Here is a 22,354-nt window from a genome sequence, read left to right on the forward strand (position 1 = left end):
CGCCTCCACGTCTCTCTGAATGGAAACAAGATATGGACTGGTGCATGTTGCAAGAGAAGACGGTGTATGTAGCCCGAGGGTGCACCCGCAAATGGGGAGAAATATGGGACAAATGGAATGAATACAGAGGTAACATCTGCGAACCCCCCCAAACTCTGCAACCGGTACTTGAGGTTGACGACTAATTGTTATGATTAATTGCAGTTTTTGCCACAATGAAAATGTAACACTGGACCCTCTGTAGATCTGCTGTATACATGTACTGCCCTTAAATGTGACCTTGTTGGCCGCCGTTTGGTCTTAATTTCAATAAAAAGAATTTATATAAAAAAAAAATATTCCTCTAAAATCAGCCGAACAAAGAATTATGATGTATTCACCTGTTATCAGGAGAGACCTCAGTGCTGCATCTTGTAGCTCAGTACTGACCCTGAAAAGTAATTTTAACCGTACTTACCAGTAACTTGAATTTTCTTCCATAGGATATCATTGCCTGCTTTTCACTGAAAAAGTTTCTAAGTGTCGATTTTTGAAACTTTCAAATATTCTTAAAAAATAGTGCCAACGATAAAAACGTAATTATTTGCCTGTTTTAGATAGATGTCCCAGTGCTGAACCTAGGAGCCCAGCACTGGATGACAAAAGTAACGTAAACATACTTTACCTGCAAACTGAATTTCCTTCCATAGGATAACATTGGTAATTTCATCCAGAAAAGTTTCTGTCAACTTTTAAAATACAATAATATTCCTTAAAAATCCATACTGTAACCAAAAAGCTTTTACTTAACGGTTTACAGCACATGTCCCAGAACTGAATCTAGGATCCAGTCCTGTGGTTAGAAAAGTAATCTACAAAGTAAATAATTGCATTTAACTAGAAATTCCCATTGAGCTCAATGTTGCATTGCGTTTGCCTATTGCAGCAACTGTAACTATTGTATCCAAAGTGTCTATTGCCTATCTGAAAAGTATTTAACTAAAGTAATCCATTCTGAAAAATTATGTTTTGATACCTTGTTGGTTCTAAAATAAAACAACTATATATTTTGATACAAAACAATTGGCCTAGAGTTCTGTTTTTGAGTGTGTAAGACCATTTGCTGATTGAGTGTGTACAACAAATGCTTTACACTGGCCTCTGATACTGCCTTACTGCTCGACCAAGCTACCACTTTAGAGAGTAAGGTTGTAGGACTTGGCCCTCTTGGCAGGGTAATCCCTGAACTTTTTGCCTTCCTCCAATATTCTCTCTGACCTGTTTTTGTTGGTTTAATGACTCTGGGCACTTACCACTGCTGACCCGTGCTAAAGTGCATAGGCTCTCCCTGTGCAAAATGTATATGTGATTGATTTCCATGATTGGCTCATTGGATTTGCTGTCAGTCCCCAGTAAAGTGCACCAGGAGTGCCAGGGCTTGTAAATGCCAATACTGCTAGTGGGCCTGCAGCGCTGGTTGCGCCACCCACAGAAGCAGCCTTTTAAAATGTGTCTAGGTCTGCCATTGCAGAACCTGCGTGCAGTCTGGTACTGTCATGCTGGCTGGGCAAGTGCACACACTTGCCAGCCTCTAAACCTTCCCTTTGCTTCATATTAGTCATCCCTATGGTAGGCCCAAGGGCAGGGTGCATTGTAAGTGTAAGGTGGGACATGCCCTGATGTGGGTGGCATGTCCTAATAGTGAATTACAGCCAAATTCGTTTTTCACTATTGTAAGGATACCTGTTCTCTTAGGCCAAGATGGGCTGCTGGAATTATTACACTCTATAATCGCAGCAGGCTCAGGGAACAAGGTAGAAAATAAAGTTTAGTATGCCTGAACTCAGAATAATAAAATACTTCTTTTAGTAAAGTTTATTTTAATATCCTGTGTTTGCAAATGCTACTTTTAGAAAGCTAGCCTTTGCTTGCCTAACCATTTCAGCCCGCCTCTGCTAGGATGTGTATCTGACTGTCTGGGATATGTGAGTGACAGGGCTGGGGGATGACAGGTGGTGAATGCAAGGATTACACCTTAGTGGGAGGTGGGAGTGCCCCTGGACTCTGAATAGGGCTGTGCTCTGCCACCACAATGCTGGCTCCACCTCCTGTGGAGCGTCTGATGTGCCATCCCTGCTCCCTGAAAGGAGAGACCAGAGTACACTCAACAAAGTGCTCAGAGACTGAAAGAAGTTAGGCAACGGCCCCCCTGGCCTGTAAGAACAAAGAAAATGCTGTATAAAAGTAGGAGCACTGCTCCTTGCAAACTAGATCTTGTTTCCCACAACGAACCTCTGCCCAACTAGAAGGAGAAGAAGACGCTGGAAGGACTGGCCTGCTGATTGCCTTGCTGAGGATGGAGAGGACTTGCTGAAAAGACTTTGTAGACTTGTGCTGAAACTTTCTCCAAGGGCTTGATTGAGCTTGCCCCCTGACCTGAGCCACCGGACCATCTGGCTCAACCTGTGCTTTGCCCGTCTGTGATCGCCGTGAGGATTTCTTCCCCGCCGGAGCCGTGACCCGGGTGCCCCCACAGCCCCTCCTTGGCCGTGTCTACTGCCGCCTGATCGTTCCCGCCGGGAGAGAGCCCCGCTCTGTTGAGCCGCTCTTCCCCCGCTGTGCCAGGCCGCCCCTGCCAACTCGCCGCTGGAGGCTCACTGAAGGCCCCCCCCACGCTCCCGCTGATGCCCCCACCGTGACCGCGGATCCAAAGACCAGACTCCGTGAAGCTTCGGGAGCCCCGGACGCCGCCTCGCCCTTTTCCAAGAGCCGCTGTGCGCCCCGCACCCGCCTTCACAAGAACTGCGGTCCCAAGGTACGTCTCTCTCACAACGGGCTCGGGGCCCGCAACGCCTTCTTTCCCCGTGGTGCTTCAGCAGAGAACGTTCCGTATTGCTTCAACAGAGTACGCTCAGTAGTGTTTTTAAAACAGAGTACGCCCCGCATTGCTTGTGAAACCGAGTGCGCTCCGCATTGCTTAAGCGGATACGTCTCGTAGGGCTGGTACGCCTCGCATTGCTTGTTGATTGCATCGGAAGCGGACGCTCACCACGAACCCTGGTCCACCTGGGTATCGTTACTCTGCTGCATTGTGCCGCTGTATTGCTCTGCTACTTAGAAGTAATTCTGGTGCCTGCGCTGCTCGCATTGCCTCCCCAGCTGCTTCCGCCAATATAGCGCTCAATACTCAGCTGTTTTGTTTTAGTGTGCTGCTCGCTTTCTTTGACCTTAATTAAATCGCATTGCCTCGGTATTGATTTCCTAGGGCTGTAGAGATTGCCCGCTTTGCCTGCAAAGTGTGTAGCCTGATTGTGCCAGTGCCAGTGCCCCTGCCGACAGCGTAACCATGTCTGTTCCCCGACCTGTTCCGGTTTCGTTTTGCCAGCCATTTTGTGTTGTTGTGCATCGGAGCCCGTCCCCTCCACCACGATCCCGCCTCCCAGCTGCCCCTTCCTCGCCCCCGCCCCCTCCACTATCCATATATGACAGATGCCATAGCGCGCAGCGTTCACGCGCAGCGGTCGCGCCCCATGCGCGCCGAAGGTGCGCCAAAGGTAATCCCGTCTACGCCTGTCCGCGCCTGGACCGCGCCCAGCACCAGACCCCCTGGCCCTCGCATTGCCCACTCCACTCGCTTTACGTATGACGCCACTACTCTCTTTGCCCTTAACCCCGGACGCACCCCTCAATACTGCGTAGCTTCCCCAGGACACACCCACGGACCATTCGCCTGCCACTCCTGCAAGTTCGCCTGCATCAGGACCCATGCCAAACCCTCCCCCTCCAAACACAACTCAGACTCTAACCACCTAAAATGTATCCTGCTGAACACCCGATCCATCCACAAACATGCCACTGAACTCTGGGACCTACTCGACACTACATCACCGGACGTCGCCTTCCTTACAGAAACCTGGATGAACGCCTCATCAGCACCCGACATCGCCATATCCATCCCGGACACCTACAAGATCATCCGAAAAGACCGCACCAACCAAACAGGAGGAGGCATCGCCATCGTCCATAAAAACACCATCCGGATCACGACCAGCTCCGAAGATAACCTCGCGTCCGCCGAACACCTTCACTTCCAAATCCACACCGGCCCCAGGACCACACTCAGAGGCACCCTCATCTACAGACCACCAGAAACCCGCACAAAATTCAATGAAGACATCACTGATTTCATCAGCCCACATGCCCTCATCTCCGAGAACTACATTCTACTGGGAGACCTCAACTTCCACATGGAAAAGAATAACGACAACAACACCACCAACCTTCTGGACAACCTGGCAAATCTCGGACTCAAACAACTTGTTGACACCCCCACCCACCTTGCCGGACACACGCTCGACCCCATCTTCACCTCCAGCAAACACATCTCCTTCGATCACACCACAGCTCTCCATTGGACGGACCACAGCTGCGTTCACTTCAGCTACAAAAAACCACAACTCACATCCCACCACAACCTATTCCACGAAGAAACTGGAACAAAATCACCACCGACCAACTCTTCACATCGCTTAACCAAAACCCCCCCAACATAGCATCGGACCCACACCAAGCTGCCACCAATCTCACACAATGGATCACCCATTGCGCTGACGAATTAGCACCCTTGAAAAACCACCAGATCAAACCAGGTATCAAAAAGGCCCCCTGGTTCATCGATGACCTTAAGAAATCCAAGAAGCTATGTCGTACCCTCGAGAAAACCTGGAGAAAAAACCCAACCACCAACAACATGACCACCTTCAAGGACGCCACCCGCAAACACCACCAACTGATCCGATCTACCAAGAAATCAGCAATCAAGGATCGACTCGACAACAACGCCCAAAACAGCAAAGAACTATTCAACATCGTCAAAGAATTTACCAACCCCACCGCCGGCACCAACGACATCACTCCCTCCCAAGACCTCTGCGACTCTCTATCATCTTTCTTCCACAACAAAATCGCCGACATTCACAACAGCTTCGATATCCTGTCCGATGAACAACCCACTCCACCCACCTCCGAACCAAAACAGCATCCTCACAACATTTGCGCCTGGAACCCAATCACTACTGAAGACACCACCCGTCTGATGAACTCCATCCACTCAGGCTCACGAACTGACCCATGCCCCCACCACATCTTCAACAAAGCAGACTCCATCATCGCACCCCACCTCCGCGATGTCATCAACTGCTCCCTCAACTCCGCTACCTTCCCAGAAAGCTGGAAACATGCCGAACTCAGCGCCCTTCTGAAGAAACCCACAGCGGACCCCTCTGAACTTAAGAACTACCGCCCCATCTCACTCCTCCCCTTCCCGGCCAAAGTCATCGAGAAAGCCGTCAATAGCCAGCTCGCCGCCTTCCTTGAATCCAACAATTCACTCGACCCATCACAGTCCGGCTTTCGAGCCAAACACAGCACCGAAACCGCCCTCATCGCCGCTACAGATGACATCCGAAAGCTACTAGACAACGGAGAATCAGTTGCCCTTATCCTACTTGACCTCTCCGCCGCCTTCGACACAGTCTGTCACAACACCCTCATACAACGCCTCAGCAACGTCGGAATACAAGGAAAAGCATTGGACTGGATCACCTCATTCCTCGCCGGAAGAACACAGAGAGTCCGCCTCCCCCCATTCAAATCAGAGGCCACCGAAGTCATCTGCGGCGTACCACAAGGATCATCACTCAGTCCCACCCTCTTCAACGTGTACATGAGTCTCCTCGCAACCATCGCGCGACAACACAACCTCAACATCATCTCCTACGCTGACGACACCCAGCTGATCCTCTCCCTCACCAAAGACCCAAACACAGCCAAAACCAATCTACACGAAGGAATGAAAGAAGTAGCCGAATGGATGAAGAACAGCCGTTTAAAACTAAACTCGGACAAAACGGAAGTCCTCATCTTAGGATCGTCCCCCTCCGCATGGGACGACTCATGGTGGCCTCCGGCTCTGGGCACAGCACCCATACCTACAGGTCACGCACGGAACCTGGGCTTCATCCTAGACTCCTCCCTCTCAATGACCAGACAAGTCAACGCCGTTTCATCATCATGCTTCAACATCCTACGCATGCTCAAAAAAATCTTCCGTTGGATCCCCACCGATACAAGAAAAACAGTCACACACGCACTAGTCACTAGCCGACTAGATTATGGAAACACCCTTTACGCCGGAACCACAGCCAAACTACAGAAAAAACTCCAACGCATACAAAACACCTCAGCCAGACTCATACTGGACATCCCCCGTCAAGCCCACATTTCCGATCACCTGAAAGATCTCCACTGGCTTCCCGTCAACAAGAGAGTAACGTTCCGTCTCCTCACCCACGCACACAAAGCCCTCTATGAGCTAGGACCCGAATGCCTCAAACGACTGTCCTTCTACACACCCACCCGCCAACTACGGTCATCCAATCAAGCCCTCGCCGCAATCCCGCGCATCAATAAATCCACCATGGGAGGAAGATCTTTCTCCTACTTAGCGGCCAAAACCTGGAACTCTCTCCCCACTCAACTCCGCCTTACACAAAACCACCTCTCTTTTAGAAAGCAACTAAAAACCTGGCTATTCGATAAATAATGCACCCACCCTCCCCAAGCGCCTTGAGACCCTCTGGGTGAGTAGTGCGCTATATAAATTACTGAACTTGAACTTGAACATTGCTTGGAGAGCGGGGTACGGCTCGTACCTGTAGAGATTGCCCGTACGCGACGTACGCTGCTCACGCTAGATGCGTGAGGATTGGTAGAGCCGCCCTTCGTGATCATACGGAGCTCACAGGAGCGTTCCCGAGGGCAGGGCTCTTGAAAGTACCATACCGGGGCCCTGAAAGGAGTACCTAAACCCCAGAGAAGGGGTGGTGGGAAGCATTTAATCCCTGTAAGACTGACCAGGACTAAGAAGTGAACCAAGAAGAAATATCCCAAAGAGAACATTGCCATTATTTAAAATCTGGTGGCCCCCCACTGAAGTCAGCGTGTAAAAAGGTCTTGTGATAAGTTATCTGCCTATATATATTATTTTTACATAAAGAGACCGTATTTTTGATAATCACAGCCTGTCCATTTGTGGGGGGATTGGTACATTTACTGTGTGTGTGATTACAAATGCTTAACTCACAAAAGGCCGGAAGAATAGCCTTGGCTGCTCACGCCACGCACCTAGAGGGTGAGCAAGGGTAATTCTAAGGGGTCATCCTTCGCCCTGACTTATAGGAGCGGGTCCCTGCTTGTCACAAGTGAATACTTGCGCCAACCAGAGACCCCCAATTCTAACAAAGGTTATATCTAACTTTAGCCTCTGCCAAACCTCTGGGGACTGTGGTCTCTGTACTCACTGTACTTTACTTTGGTCCAGTATATACAGAGTCACTTTCTTACAATAGGTAACATATATAACGTCCAATAATTAGAGTTTTTTAACAAAGAGATTTTTGTTCAAGGTATATAAATTAAGGAAACAGTTTAAAGCTTTAAAACTGCAAAATAACTTTTACAATATAGAACAGTACAATAAGGAATCCACACTTAGGCAAATCTGTGTTACTTGCCCCAGTATTTTGGTTGTAAGCATAACCTTGACTGTTGAAGGAGAGATGCTTCCATGCCTTTTTCCATCAGACAACACATATGCTTTCCTGTCAGACCACATTCTTCCATGGAGATGACCTCTGGGTCTGTCATACTGTATACATTATTAGATCTGACATTATGCTGTTTACCAGAACCCTTTGCTGTTTGTTAGGCATTTACACAACCTAATCCATGCCATCCTTTGGGTGTCATTCACATTAATTAAGGCCACCTAGCCTTCACATGAGGGCTTAAACATTCACAGGCATGACGTCCGGATTGAAAACTCACATATATGCTGCGAGGATGATGCTTTACCTTACACATGTCACGTCTGTATACACACTGACATCACATCAAACTGTAAGGTACTCTTTGCATAAGCAGACACCAGCCTCCTAAGTCCCTCAAGCTTAACATAGTATCATATATTAGTTCATGCACTCTTTCTAAATTTACAGACTATATATCCAATAACCACAGATTGCGGGTTGTATAGTTGTAATCTAGTTTTGTCTATTAGGCTGTACCTCTCCACGACACAGCCTCAAATTGGATCAGCTGACTAAGAGATGAAAGACACTTCTGTGTTTTAATTATCCTGGAGGATTTTTATTGAAAAATATACAATAGAGCCCTATTCTTCTGCCAATAGTTGGGTTTCTGGATATTAGTGTAACGTGGCACCAACTGGCAAGGTGGACTGATGAATAATTCTATGTTACTGGCTTGACTGACAGCCTGTGTCTCAAAACTAGTTTTTGAGATTAAACTTATTGTACCTGTTTTACAGCAAATCTCATCATAGCTATGCGAGCCAGTATATAGCCGAGCAGGATGGCACCTTCCATCTCGCACGATCTTCACTGGAAACTTTTGCAACCTGCGGATCAGGCCCTTCATCAAGCCAAACTGGATTAGCTTCCTAAAACACAAAGACACATTGTCACAGCCTCGCAGGGAAGGTGATTACTGCATTACAAAATATAAGATATTGGACTGAAAACACAAAACAAATCCCACAGGCAGGAACAACGGATTTAAAACATATTGCTTTCAGAGTAAGCAAACACTAAAGAAAACATCACATATTCCTTGCAAAGGATTCAAACATAAATCACACTCCAGAGGAACCTAGAGTAAACCTTTACAATTTGATTGCCAGGTCCCACAGAGAACACAGAATACCTTCGCTATCCAATTGGATGGCGATACTGTTGTTGGCCCTGCAGCGCCCATGGAAAACAACCTTACCCACCTAGGATACTGCATGGTAAACACTGATAGCCCCGTGACCCTCTAAGAGCCTTTCAATATAAGTATAAGATGCTAACTAAGGCAACAGATCATGTAGCAGTCAATGCAGGAATAAAGGGTACATCTCAACATAGGAGCAGCTATTCCACAAGCATGGCACTTCTAAACCATGTCAGGGATGATGGGTTATATCTTCTCCTTTATACAAGTAATGAATTTCACATACACCATCGCATGGGGAGAAATATCAGACTGATTAACCAAACAATGCAACAGAGGGGATGCCAGACTCACAAAACAAAATCCATATACAATAGGAAGAATCAGATATACACTAAATTTCCACAAGGAGAAACCCTAGGTATATACCACAGAATGCCCATCAAAGAACCACTCCACGACACAGTACGCCATCTCCCAATAAAAACAAGTTACTTACCTTCAGTAACGCTGGCTCAGACCAAAAAGTCATGCAGCATCACACGGGCAAAGGGGCTCTCCTGCGGGGCTTGGTTATCAAGGAAGTAGTGCTTCGTGAACGTGTGCCGACGTGTTGCAACCTGTGTGATATTCTACACAGGCACTCCCATGTGCCAATGCCATGGTGGCAGCATTGGCCCGGGTGGAATTGTCCACAGGAGTTCTTTGGTATGATTATTATAAAAACGTACTTTTTTTGAGGGGTCCAAGTGACAAGAATAATGTGGATTAAAGAACACTGGAAGGGTGAGGAACTGCCTGACATGAAACAGGGTCAAAACTTTGGTCAGAACGCCACCTTGGCCTTGAGCAGTAGGATGTCTTTGAAGAAGATGGTGTACGGTTGCTGGACAGACAGGGTTTGCAACTCACTCATGAGATGAGCTGATGTTATTGTTATGAGGAAAACTAACTAAAAGATGCAGACGGCAGCTATGCACCGTCTCAAATAGGGCATGCATTAAGAACGAAAGGACCAAAGTAAGACCGTGGCGCAAAGGGTTTGAGTGTGAGGTTGCCCTTTCAAAAACGCATCAAAACAAGTGAGTTCAATGGACAGAGACTGCTGCCTGAGTAGGACTGTGTCCGATAAGGGTGGCGACTAGGGGAGGGGGGCGGTCTTAGGGGCGGATGGATTCCCCCTTGGTTAGAGTTCGTTTTCGGGGGGGGTTGGTGGGGGTTTGGGTGGACTGTTCATGGGGATCCATTGGGATGGGGGGTCTTCGGCCTCCCGTTGGGGGCTGGGAACCTACTATCCCACGACAGGTACTTCAATGTTGTTGCTGAGGTATGGGGGGGGGTGGCGGGGGAGTTGAGGAGGAGTTGAAGACGTGGGTGCTTCGTTTGGTTTGTTGGGGGGGGAGGGGGAAGGGGGTGAGACGGGAGGTTGATGGGCCAGGGGGAGGGAAGTTGTACTGCACATGGTTGTCCCGAGTGGTGCTGTTGCTGTGTTTAGGCTCACTCCGCCTGTTACTGTGCCTGATGTTGTGTCTGCGTCTCGATGGTGGCTGAGGTTCCTGAGCTGAGGCCCGCAGGTGCCTCAATGAAAGTGCTGAGTTGGAATGTGCGAGGCATGCTCGATAAGATCAAGAGGGGTGCAGTACTAAGGCTGGGGGAAAGGGGAAAAGCAGATATTGAATATGCTACTTACCAGTATGCATCTGTTCTTGGCATGTAGGGCTGCTAACATTCATATCTTAGCATTAGATCGCCGCCTAGTGTTGGGCTCGGATGATTGCACATTGTTGTCCTGGAAGAGTCTTCGAAGTATCCTGAGATAGGTGGCTCCTCCCCTGGACTACAGTGCGCATGGGCATCGGCTCCATCCCCAGATTGTTTTTCGCCATTGTGGCAGAAGATGGAGTGAAAAGTGTAAAGGATGTCCATGCTAATGAATAAATACAATAGTATATCTGCAGCTGCGACAGGCACCGGGGAGGAGGGCGGGCGATATGAATGTTAGCAGCCCTACATGCCAAGAACAGATGCATACTGGTAAGTAGCATATTCAGTTCGAGGCATGTGGGCTGCTAAATTCATATCTTAGCATAGAATACATAGCAGTCCCTCCATCAGCGGCGGTTGCCCGTGCCAGCTGCAGAAACCTGAAAAAGTGTCTTCAGAACAGCCTGTCCTACAGCAGCTTGCTGCTTGGAATGCACATCAACACAGTAGTGTTTAGTAAAGGTGTGTGGTGTAACCCACGTGGCTGCTCTGCAAATATCCTCTAAAGGAATGTTCCCTAGGAAAGCCATGGATGCCCCCAGTTTGCGTGTGGAGTGCGCTCTGGGGGGTATTGTTAAAGTGCGCTTGGCTTTTTGATAACATATCTGGATGCATTTAACAATCCATCTGGCTATCCCTGCTTTGGAAATCGGGTTGCCTTTGTGTTGTGGTGCGAAGGCAACAAAGAGTTGTTTTGTTTTTCTAAAGGGTTGTGTTCTGTCTATGTAGTACATCCACGCCCTCCGTACATCTAAGGTATGGAGCATTCTTTCCGCCACCGTTTGCGGGTTTTGAAAGAATGCTGGTAAGTCAATAGTTTGGTTTAGATGAAACTGTGACACCACCTTCGGAAGGAATTTGGGGTTAGTGCGTAGCACTACCCTATTTGGATGGATTTGAATGAATGGCTCTTGGATTGTGAGCGCCTGCAGCTCACTGACACGCCTCAGAGACGTAATAGCTACAAGGAAAGCTACTTTCCACGTAAGGAACTGGAGTTCACACGAGTGCAGTGGCTCAAATGGCGGTCCCATCAGTCTGGTGAGAACGACATTGAGGTTCCACACCGGAGCTGGCGGTGTTCTTGGGGGAATGACTCGTTTCAGACCTTCAAGGAAGGCTTTAATGGCAGGCACCCTGAAGACAGAGAGGTGCTGCCTGTTCTGGAGATAAGCCGCTATGGCGGATAGATGTATCCGAATGGAAGTGTACGCTAGATTGCACTTGTAAAGATGCAACAGATAGCAGATGATGTTGGGGATAGATGCATCTAGCGGGTTGATGTCATTGGCTGTACAGTAAATGATAAAACGCTTCCACTTTGCAGCATAGCATGCTCTAGTAGTTGGTTTCCTCGCCTCCTTGATGATGTGCATGCACTCCGGAGGTAGGTTAAGGTATCCAAACTCTAGGACTTCAGGAGCCAGATCGCCAGGTTGAGCTGTTGTGGATCTGGATGCTGAATGTCTCCATGGTTCTGCGTCAAAAGACTGGGCGTGAGGCGCAGTCTTTGATGCGGCACCACTGAGAGTTCGAGGAACGTGGTGTACCAAGCCTGGCGCGCCCACGTTGGAGCAACCAGGATGAGAGTCATCTCGTGCTGCCTTAGCTTTCTTGCGACCAGCGGTATTAGAGGGGCTGGCGGAAAAGCGTACGCAAATTTGCCTGACCAGTTCATCCATATCGCATTCCCCTGCGACTGTGGGTGAGGGAACCTGGCGGCAAAGAGTTGGCATTTTGCGTTCTCTTTTGTGGCAAACAGGTCTATCTCCGGATGACCCCACTGCTGGAAGTACGGGTGGAGAACAGATGGGTGTATCTCCCACTCGTGCATTTGATGGCTGTATCTGCTGAGCAGATCCGCCATCTGATTGTCCTTTCCTGGGAGGTGTTCTGCCATGAGGAAAATGTTCCTCTGAATGGCCCACTTCCACATGCTCTGAGCCAGATGAGACAGCTGTGGCGAGTGGGTGCCTCCCTGCTTTTGAATGTAGTACATCGCGGTCATGTTGTCCGTCCGGACTAGCACGACTTTGTTGCACAGATGTACAATGAAGGACTTGAGCGCCATGAAGATTGCCATCAGTTCCAGATAGTTGATGTGCATCTTTTGTTGCTGCGTCGTCCATAGTCCCTGCACTGTGTAAGTGAGCACATGAGCTCCCCATCCCTGGAGAGATGCGTCCGTTGTCAGGACAATCTGCGGCACGGGCTCTTGGAACAGTCGGCCCTTGCAAAGGTTGTGTGGAGTCCACCAATGCAGAGAGTCGTATGCCCGACTGGTAACCAACACTAGGTCTGTCAATTGCCCACGAGCCTGTGTCCACTGATTCGCTAAGCACTCCTGGAGCGGGCGCATATGTAGCCGTGCGTGAGGGACTATGAAGATGCAGGAGGCCATCATGCCTATCAACTGCATGAACACTCTCGCTGGAAGCGAGTGTTGTGGCCTGAACTTTTGGATCAGAGCCTGCATGCTGTCTATCCTGACTTGGTTTGGCTGAGCCATGGCCGTCAGGGTGTTGATCGTTGCACCTAGGAACTGCCGGACATGCGCCGGCTGAAGATGCGATTTTGGGTAGTTCAGGGAGAAACCCAGATCGTGAAGAAGGTGAATTGTAGTCGACATGTCTGCGGCGCACTGTTGCTCTGACTTGGCTTGCACGAGCCAGTCGTCTAGGTAGGGGTAGACATGGATGTTCTGCCTCCTGAGGTGCGCCGCTACTGTCGCCAGACACTTGGTGAACACCCTCGGGGCTGTTGTGACTCCGAAGGGTAGGACTTTGAACTGGTAGTGCCTGCCTTGAATAGTGAACCTGAGGTATTTCCTGTGTGACGGGTGTAGTGGAATGTGGAAATAAGCATCCTTGAGATCTAAGGTTGCTAAGAAGTCTCCCTGGTTTAGCAAGGGAAGAATTTGTTGCAGTGTAAGCATGTGGAAATGTTCTGATAGTATGTACAGGTTGAGGGGACGTAGATCTAGAATGGGCCTGAGAGATCCGTCCTTCTTTGGAATAAGGAAGTACAGGGAATATACCCCCGTGCCTTCCTCCCCCACCGGCACGAGCTCGATTGCTCCCTTTTGCAGCATCACCACTACTTCCTGCTGCAATAAGAGCAAGTGCTCTGCGGACATAGGCCGTTGCCTTGGCGGGATGTTGGGTGGAGTGGACTTCAACTCTAGGCAATAACCATACTGGACTAGTTGTCGCACCCACCTGTCTGTGGTGATGTTTCTCCAGACGGGCAGGAACTGCTGCAGTCTCCCCCCGACAGGTGTTAGGTGGTCGGGGGGCAGTGACAGAGAGTCACTGTTTGCTTGGAGTAGAGGTGCGGGAGCTGTTGTTTCCTCTGCCGCGACCTCTGTTGCTGTTATTCCTGTAACCTCCCTTGTTCTGTTTAGTGAACGAGGATTGTGCCCCACCTTTTGCGAACTGGGATTGTTGACCCATTTGTCCTCTGGTGACTCCACGTGCACCTGAGCGACGAAAATTGCTGCCACGAAACTGTTGTGACTGTAGGGCCCCCATAGACTTAGCAGTTTCTGTGTCTTTCTTTATTTTCTCTAGGGTGGTGTCAACATCCGGACCAAACAGACTATCAGGATTGACTGGCTGATTAAGAATTGTTGTCTGAATATCCGGTTTAAACCCTGAGATGCGGAGCCACGCTTGTCGTCTCAGCATAACGCTAGTGTTGATAGCTCTAGCAGCTGTGTCCGCAGCGTCAAGTGCACACTTGATGGCTGCGTTTGAGATTAGCTTTCCTTCCTCAATAAGCAGTTTGGTGCCCTCTTGGAACTGTGGAGGCAGGTGTTGTACAATCTGTTCTAGGGTGTCGTAGTGCGCCCTATCATAACGCGCCAAGAGCGCCTGTGTATTGGCGATGCGCCAAAAGTTTGATGCCTGTGCAGCTACTCTTTTGCCCCCTGCCTCTAGCACTTTGGATTCCTTATCCGGGGGAGGAGCTTCACCCGTAGTCTGGGAGTTGGCACGTTTCCTGGCATTGGCGACCACAAGAGAGTCCAGTGGCAATTGTCCCCGAATGTATGCGGGGTCTGCAGGTGCAGGTCTGTACTTTTTTTCAATGCGAGGGTTGACCACTCTCGCTCTCGTAGGCTCCTTAAATATGTCCCCAGCATGCTTGAGGACTCCTTTAAGCATAGGCAGTGTCTTTACTGTCCTTTCAGAGACTGAAAAAGTGTCGAAAAGGAAGTCTTCCTCAACAGGGTCGGCATGCATGTCCACATCGTGATTGGCTGCCGCCCTTTCGAGTAGTGCATGAAAACCTGCTGAATCCTCAGTCGGGGATGCCCGTGCATTAAAAGGCAGCGGGTCCTGCCCCGCACCTTGGGTGTTCTGGTCACCAGTGTCATCATATGAATCCGGTTGCACATCAGGTTCATTGATTGGGAAATTGTACTGCTCGTCCTCATCATACCCCTCACCCGCAGAGTGTTCTGGGGAGGGAGTAGGGCTCCGTCTCGGAGGAGGCTGGATTGGTTCCGTGAGGCCTGAGGCGTCAAGGGGCACCCTCTTCTTCTTTAGTGGGATGACATAGGGGTCCACTGGCTCCGAAGTGATTTTCCTCTTATAGAGGGTCAGTTTGCCTGTGTCAGCGTCGATGAAATGCTCCGAATCGTCCTCGGATTCGAGTACCTGACGTGGAAGTGGGCCAGTCGGTGAAGAAATCACCTGTTTCGGTGCCGATTTGGTTGAAAATGCTTTTGGCGCCTCCTTCGGCGGCAAAATAAAGAGAAGTTTCCCAGACGGCTTCTCTGGAGTGTCTTTTCGCGGCTGCGTTGATGGTATCGGAGCCGACGGGGCAAAGGCCTTCTCCCTGATTCTTTTCAGTGATTCGGCTATGGGGGACGGCACACTCACAGTTTGTGTCGGCGCTGACGAGGATGGTCTGATTTTCCCATCGGATCCGACGTCCTTGTGGGCCTTGTGCGTTTTGGGCGTGGATCCTGTCTTTACCGCCTCCGATTCCTGCGTTCGGGGCACAGACTTCTTTCCGTGTGCCTGCGTAGCCTCCTTGGAGCCGACTTTGGCGGGTTTTGACGGCGTCGTAGCCGCTGTCCCGTGCCGACCATCTTTCTTGGAGGACTCCTCCTCTGGCGTCGGTTTCGATTTCGCAGCATCGGAATCGACGGACTTCTTCGACTTCTGCGGACCGGAGGTCGACGGAGTCGATGGGGTAGCGGGCACCGTCGTTTTCACCGGCACGGTAGCCATCTTAGGGACACTCGAGTCCTTAACTTTCGGTTTCGTTTTCGGGTCGGCCATTTTAGGTGTCGTCGATCCCGATGGTTTCGGTTTCGGTTTCGAAACAGTCTGCCCAGCAAGTAAGTCCGTGGCCGGGCCCGAAGGCGGGGCCGTGGCTTGCGGCAACGGGTCTTGGGTAAGGCCGACAGGCGATCCCGTGTCCCGGTCGGTATCCTCGTAACCTTCGGGGCAGAGCTCGTCCCCTGAGCTATCCGCCGCGGCCCCATAAATCTCATCGTCGTCTCCTACCTCGTCGACGTATTCAAGGCCTTGACCCCCGACTCCGTCGTCGTCTCCCGGATCCGCCTCGACCTCCGTCTCGGGTGGGGAGATTTGGAGATGATGACCCTGGTCCTCTTCGTCTTGGTCGCCGAAGATGTTCTCCGGATCCGGGGCCGCTTGTTTAGCTTCCATGCGCATCGCGTGCCGAAGCTTGAGAGTCTTCTTTGAGCGGAACTGTGCACACAACTTGCACTTGCCGTCGTCGTGGTCAGGCGAAAGGCATTTGTTACACACGGGGTGTAGATCGATGTGTGGGTACTTGGACCCACAGAGCGGGCAGTACTTAAACGGGCTCCGCTCCATGTCCGAAAAGGCTTGCAGTCGTGTCGCGATGAGAAGGCCTCAAAGTTCCGAGAGCGAAGAAAACTCCGCTTATTCCGGCTCCAAGAGACGGAAGACTCGAGACCGTGCGCAGACAATACCGACGCAAAAAAATCGAGGCCTTTTGGCCGCTAAAAGTTAGTTTTTCTTGGTTCCGACAGTAAGACGTCGAGACCACATCCGAACCCAATGGCGGAAAAAAACAATCTGGGGATGGAGCCGATGCCCATGCGCACTGTAGTCCAGGGGAGGAGCCACCTATCTCAGGATACTTCGAAGACTCTTCCAGGACAACAATGTGCAATCATCCGAGCCCAACACTAGGCGGCGATCTAATGCTAAGATATGAATTTAGCAGCCCACATGCCTCGAACACTGTTGTTGCAGGAGACGCACCTGCTGGGCAACAAAGCACTCAGCCTGCAGAGATACGGATATGACCAGGTCTATCATGCAAGGTTTACGAGGGGATCACGGGGGGTGGCGATTCTGGTGCACCGTAGACTGTCCTATGTCCACACGAAACAATGGCTTGACCCACAGGGTAGATATGTTTTCATACAAGGGATGCTGGGCACGGAGCCGCTGATAATTGGGAGTGTGTACGCTCCGCCCTCACTACAATGGGCCTTAATTGAGAAACTATTCACGATATGGGCCGAGATCCCGGAGGGGCTGGCAGTGATTGGAGGTGATTGGAACGACGTTATGCAAAGCCGGGTGGATCGGTTCAGGTCCGGGGGCGAACCCAGTACAGATACTCCCACCAAACTGGGTAACATAGTACAAGGCATGGGATGGGTGGACACATGGCGCTATCTCCACACACATGAGCGTGAATATTCGTATGTCTCGGCGGTGCACAACTCGTTTTCAAGACTAGATTATATTTTTGTCCCTACCGCCGCGATCCACAGGGTTGCCTCGGCGTCCATCCTACCGCGTGGACTGTCGGATCACTTCCCGTTCATGATAGAGGTCACTCTTGGCAAAGAGAGGCAGCCATTTCGATGGCGCCTCTCAGCTTGGAACATGCAGCAGGAAGCCTATCAGCAGAAGATGGGGGAGGCTATTGCACACTACTGGGATGAGAACTTAGGCACCGTGTCCGACGCGAGGACGGTTTGGGAGGCCCTGAAGCCTACGCTCCGAGGGGTGGACATTGCCTGGTGTGCGGCAGCGCGCCGGGAACGGAAAGAGGAACGAGTAAAGGCCGCAGCGGCCGTTGAATTGTTGGAAACCTAATGCGGAGTGGCGGGCCGCCAGGAGGGAGGGGGTCAGCTCCTTCTAGCGCAGCAAACGTACGCGTCACTGCTGATGGATGAGGCTCGGCAGGTGTGGCTAGCAACAAGGAGCAGAATTTATCAGTGGGGCGACAAATCCAGCACAATGCTATATAGACTCTGTCAAGCCACTCTCCAGGCCCAGGTGTTACCGGGCCTCAGAGATAACACTGGGGCCACAATCTCAACCCCGAGGGACTTGGCGGAGAGCTTCGGCGCTACTTCGCGACCCAATACGCTCCGCAGGAACATCTCCCAGCGCCGGACGTCGACAAGTTCATAGTTGACCTTCCACCCTGAGCGCTCCCAGACGATGTGCGGGAACGTCTCGAGACCCCTCTATCGGCGGAGGAGCTGGGTACTGCTCTGGGGAACTTAACACCGGCAAAGCCCCGGGACCTAATGGGTTCCCAAGCGAATTTTTCAAACGGTACCATCTCCAGCTGGGATTGCACTATAAGGCTGCCCTGGAGGCGGCGAGGGAGGATGGCCTACTGCCAGCAGACTGGAGGCATGCGGAGATTGTGGTGTTCTGCAAGCCTGGGCGACCCCCGGACCGACATGAGACTCATCGACCGATCTTCCTTCTAAATACCGAGGCCAAAATATTAGCCAAGGCGCTTGCAAATCGCCTCCTCCCATACATCACGGACCTGATCTACCCGGATCAGGCGGGATTTATGCCTCATAGAGAGATGAGACATAATATTAGACGCGCACATGTAGCAGTGGAGGCGATGGGTAGGACTGGGGACCAGGCGGCGCTGCTATTGGCCGATATTGACAAGGCTTTCGACTCTTTGAGTTGGACATACCTGTTCGCACTCCTTTCACGGCTCAACCTGGGACCACGTTTTATATCATATATACGGTTGCTATACACCGATCTGACGGCCTCTGTGAGGGTGTTGGGGGCGCCTTCAGCGGCATTCCCAATAGGACGGGGCACCCGACAGGGATGCCCGCTCTCGCCATACCCGTTGGCTCTTGCTATGGAGCCATTGGCTGCGTGGGTCCGGGTGGATGCGCAGCTGCGGGGCTTTGAATGGGAGAAAGGACCGTCAGACAGAATAGCACTATATGCGGACAACGTCCTGTTTTTCCTCACCAATGTGAATAGATCCGGGCCTCGGGTTCTGGAGGTGATGAAAATCTTTGGAGAGGTTTCAGGATTGTACCTCAACCCACGGAAATCCACACTTTGGATGCTGGATAACAGCATGGAAATCGGGCCGTGGGTATCGCCACTTCGAATTGCAGTTGGAGGTCTTCAATACCTGGGGGTGTTCCTGACGGTTTCACCGGCAATTGCTTGGGAACGCAATGTCGCCCCGGTGTGGGATAGGGTACAACAGGACATGAAGAGCTGGTCTCGTATGCCCCTTAACATCTACGGCAGATCGCCAATTTTTAAGATGGTTGCCCTCCCGCGCCTATTATATCAATTACAGAATCATCCATATTCAATTCCGATGCAATGGTTCCGACAGGTTAACTCGGCGCTGGGCCGATTCCTGTGGGCCGGGGGAGCGGCACGAGTGGCCCTGCGTACCTGTTTTTTGTCCACATACTGTGGTGGCTTGGCGACATCGGATTTGTTGTCATACTACCAGGCTACCCACCTCGTAGTTTTGAACGAATGGTGGTACAATGACAGAGGGGACCCCGCATACGCCCTAGAGAGGTACCTGATGGACCCAGATACACTGCACACTATTCTGTATTCGGCGAGGCTGTGAAAGGGGTTACCAAGGGCGACCCAAGTGGTCTTCCAGATATGGCGGCAGGCACTGCGTCCTATGGGATGGTGGGGGAAGCTGACGGAAGAGACCCCGCTATGGCATAATGGGCAACTGCCGGCACTAACACAGTTGCGGGGCTTTCACGGATGGGACTTGATAGGACTATCCACGCTGGGACATGTCTTGAGGGGCACAACGCTTAAATCATTTCAAGAACTTAGCGATGAGTTTTGTATGCCCCGAACACAGTTCTTCAGGTATCTGCAGTTTCGGCATGCAATTACACCCACACTGGAGGGATTAGACACTCTGCCCGAATTCAGCCCAATAGAGGCAAAATTGTTCATGGGGGACCTGGGGGAAAATAAAATATCCAGAATTTATCAGACATTAGTTATACACTGCTCTTCCAATCTACAGACACTGCGGGATCACTGGGTGAGGGATGTGGGGGAACTGGAGGAGGAAGATTGGCGAGAAGCCCTTGAGTCCCCCAGGGGAGCGGCTATTGGCATGCGCCTGCGCTTTATACAGTTTAAGTATCTACATCGCGCTTATTATACTAGGGAGAGGCTGTGGAGGGCAGGCCTGATTGAGTCCCCGACGTGTCTGAGATGTAATCACGAACTGGGGGATTTTTTGCATACAGTGTGGGATTGTGCTGGTCTGGTGAGATTTTGGACAGGAGTGTGGAACTGTTTGTCGGAGGTGCTGGGTTGGGACCTCCCCCGTACCCCTAAATTAGGCCTACTTCATGTCCTCGAAGGGGTTGGGGGTAACATCTATAAGAGACACCTACTTCTGCTGGGCCTTACGGTGGCGAAAAGGGATGTGGCTCAGGCCTGGAAGGACCCCAGAGCTCCCAAAGTGATTGTGTGGAAAAAGGGCCTAGACTTCTGTATGGGTCTTGAGCGGCCGATATTTGAGGCCAGAGGCTGCCCCACAAAACATTATAAAATCTGGAAAAGATGGACGGACTACAGGGGTCTGTGGCTGGAACCTCCGGCACCGACTAGAGATGTTGAAGGGGCGGATGTGACGGGCACATGAGGGTGATGTTTAATACCTTACTGTCATGTATGTACACTTGATACAGTACGGGAGAGACGCCGTGCAGGGGATAAGTAGGGGAGGGGGTGGGTCAGGGAAGTTGAGGTAAGGGGTTGGGGGTTTCTTTTCTATATTACTGTAAACTGAATCGCTGATTATGCTGTACTGTATTTGCCACAGTTCCTCCGGGGTACGGAGAGCTGTACCTTTTATGCGATTTGTCAATAAAAAGTTGTTAAAAAAACAAGTGAGTTGGATAATGATGGCTGATCAGGTACCAGTAGAAGTCCTAACAAGTAACCTTTAATAGGGGTCACAGCAAGTCCTTGATGTGCTAGAGAGACAACACACAAAACATCAGGCAACCAGGCTTCTAAAGGTTGGATGAATCGACAAGCATCACATCCAATCTTTACAACATCAATCATCAAATTGTCCAGCACAGATGGTTTTGGTGGATGGACTCCTATCTGCCAAGATGACATCAAACATCTTGGGAGGGAGGTCAAAAGCAGAACAGAAGATCCTCCTGAAGAGGTAATCGGATCGGAGGACAGATGGTCATGGCAATAAGTTCCGAGTACCACACTCTCCTGGATAAGTGCGGGCCACTAGGATAGGTTGGGCCTGGTCATTCCTGATGATCTTCAGAACTTTGGGCAATAGAGGTGGGAAGGCTTACAAAAGCACCAAGCTCCGCTCCAGGTGGAAACCATCTCCGAGGAAGAACCACCTTGGAATATCCAACACGCAAAAGCGTGGACACTGCACATTCTCAGTTGTGGCGAAAAGATTGGGCTAGGGTTTTCCACATTGCTGGAAGACATCCTGCGGCTCCTCTGAATGTAATTGCCATTCGTGACCTCTAGGCAATAAAGACAGAGTACGTCTGCCCTGGCGTTTAAAGATCCAGCCATGTGAAGTATGACCAGGAAAATGCCCTGATGGCTCAATCAGTTCCAGAGGTGTGAAGCCTGCTGGCACAGAACCCATGACCCTACCCCACACCCTCCTTGTTGTAGTACCACATGAAAGTACTGTTGTCTGTGAGGACCTGCAACCATTCCTCATTAATGGACGGGGGAGGCTTTTATTGCCAAGTGAATTGCCCAAAGAACCAGCAAATTGATGTAGACTTGGGTCTCTGCCAGATATCAGAGTCATCTGACCTTCACATCTGCTACGCGGCTTCCTCAAACCAGAAATGAGGCACCTGTCACAACGGTCAGCTCTGGGTAGGGAGATGGGTGAGACACTGGTCCAATTGCAGTTTAGCAACCACAACTGCAGATATTTTGAAGTCTCCTCTAACACCTGTTTGGAACCCGATAGGTTCCCTTGGTCCTGAGCCCACTGAGACATCTGATCCCACTGCACAACCCACATTTGCTACGTGGCGTTGTCTATTAGTAGGATTCAGGAGTCCACAGGGTCAAGAAAACTCAGAACCACTCTCACTGAGAACCAAGTTAAAGGGTCAAGAAAACTCAGAACCACTCTCACTGAGAACCAAGTTAAAGGGTGAAACATTGGGATCCTAGCCAGAATGTCCAGGACTCAGAGTGGAGGGAAGCCTCGAAACAGCAGTTTCTAGGATGGCCCCAATGAAAGAAAGCTTCTGTGAAGGAGTCAGGGGTGACTTTGGTCTAGACTGCGGGCAAGAGATTGGCTGGAGGTGGTCCTTGACTGTTTGGGGTGAGCTCGCCTTCAGAAACAAATCGTCGAGGTAGGGAAATATTGGTATTCCCAAACTTCGAAGATGTTTAGCGACCCCCACCATCACTTTTGATAACACCCGAGGGGCACTGTGGAGGCTGAAGAGAGCACCAAGAACTGAAAATGCATGTGTCCCACTCAGAACAGCAGGACACAT

At 50.6% G+C, this 22,354-nt stretch overlaps 1 protein-coding gene across 1 annotated transcript in view; it reads right to left on the minus strand.

Annotated features, from left to right (window-relative positions):
- The window catches only part of NPRL2 (NPR2 like, GATOR1 complex subunit), a 141,442-nt gene that overhangs the window by 23,807 nt on the left and 95,281 nt on the right, over positions 1-22,354 (minus strand). Inside the window, exon 11 of the mRNA XM_078661150.1 lies at positions 8,358-8,500. Within this exon, the coding sequence (XP_078517276.1) occupies positions 8,358-8,500 (143 nt within the window). The remainder of the gene's footprint in view (positions 1-8,357; positions 8,501-22,354) is intronic.

The sequence above is a fragment of the Lissotriton helveticus genome, chromosome 9 (assembly GCF_964261635.1).
Source record: "Lissotriton helveticus chromosome 9, aLisHel1.1, whole genome shotgun sequence".
Classification (NCBI taxonomy): Eukaryota; Metazoa; Chordata; class Amphibia; order Caudata; family Salamandridae; genus Lissotriton; species Lissotriton helveticus.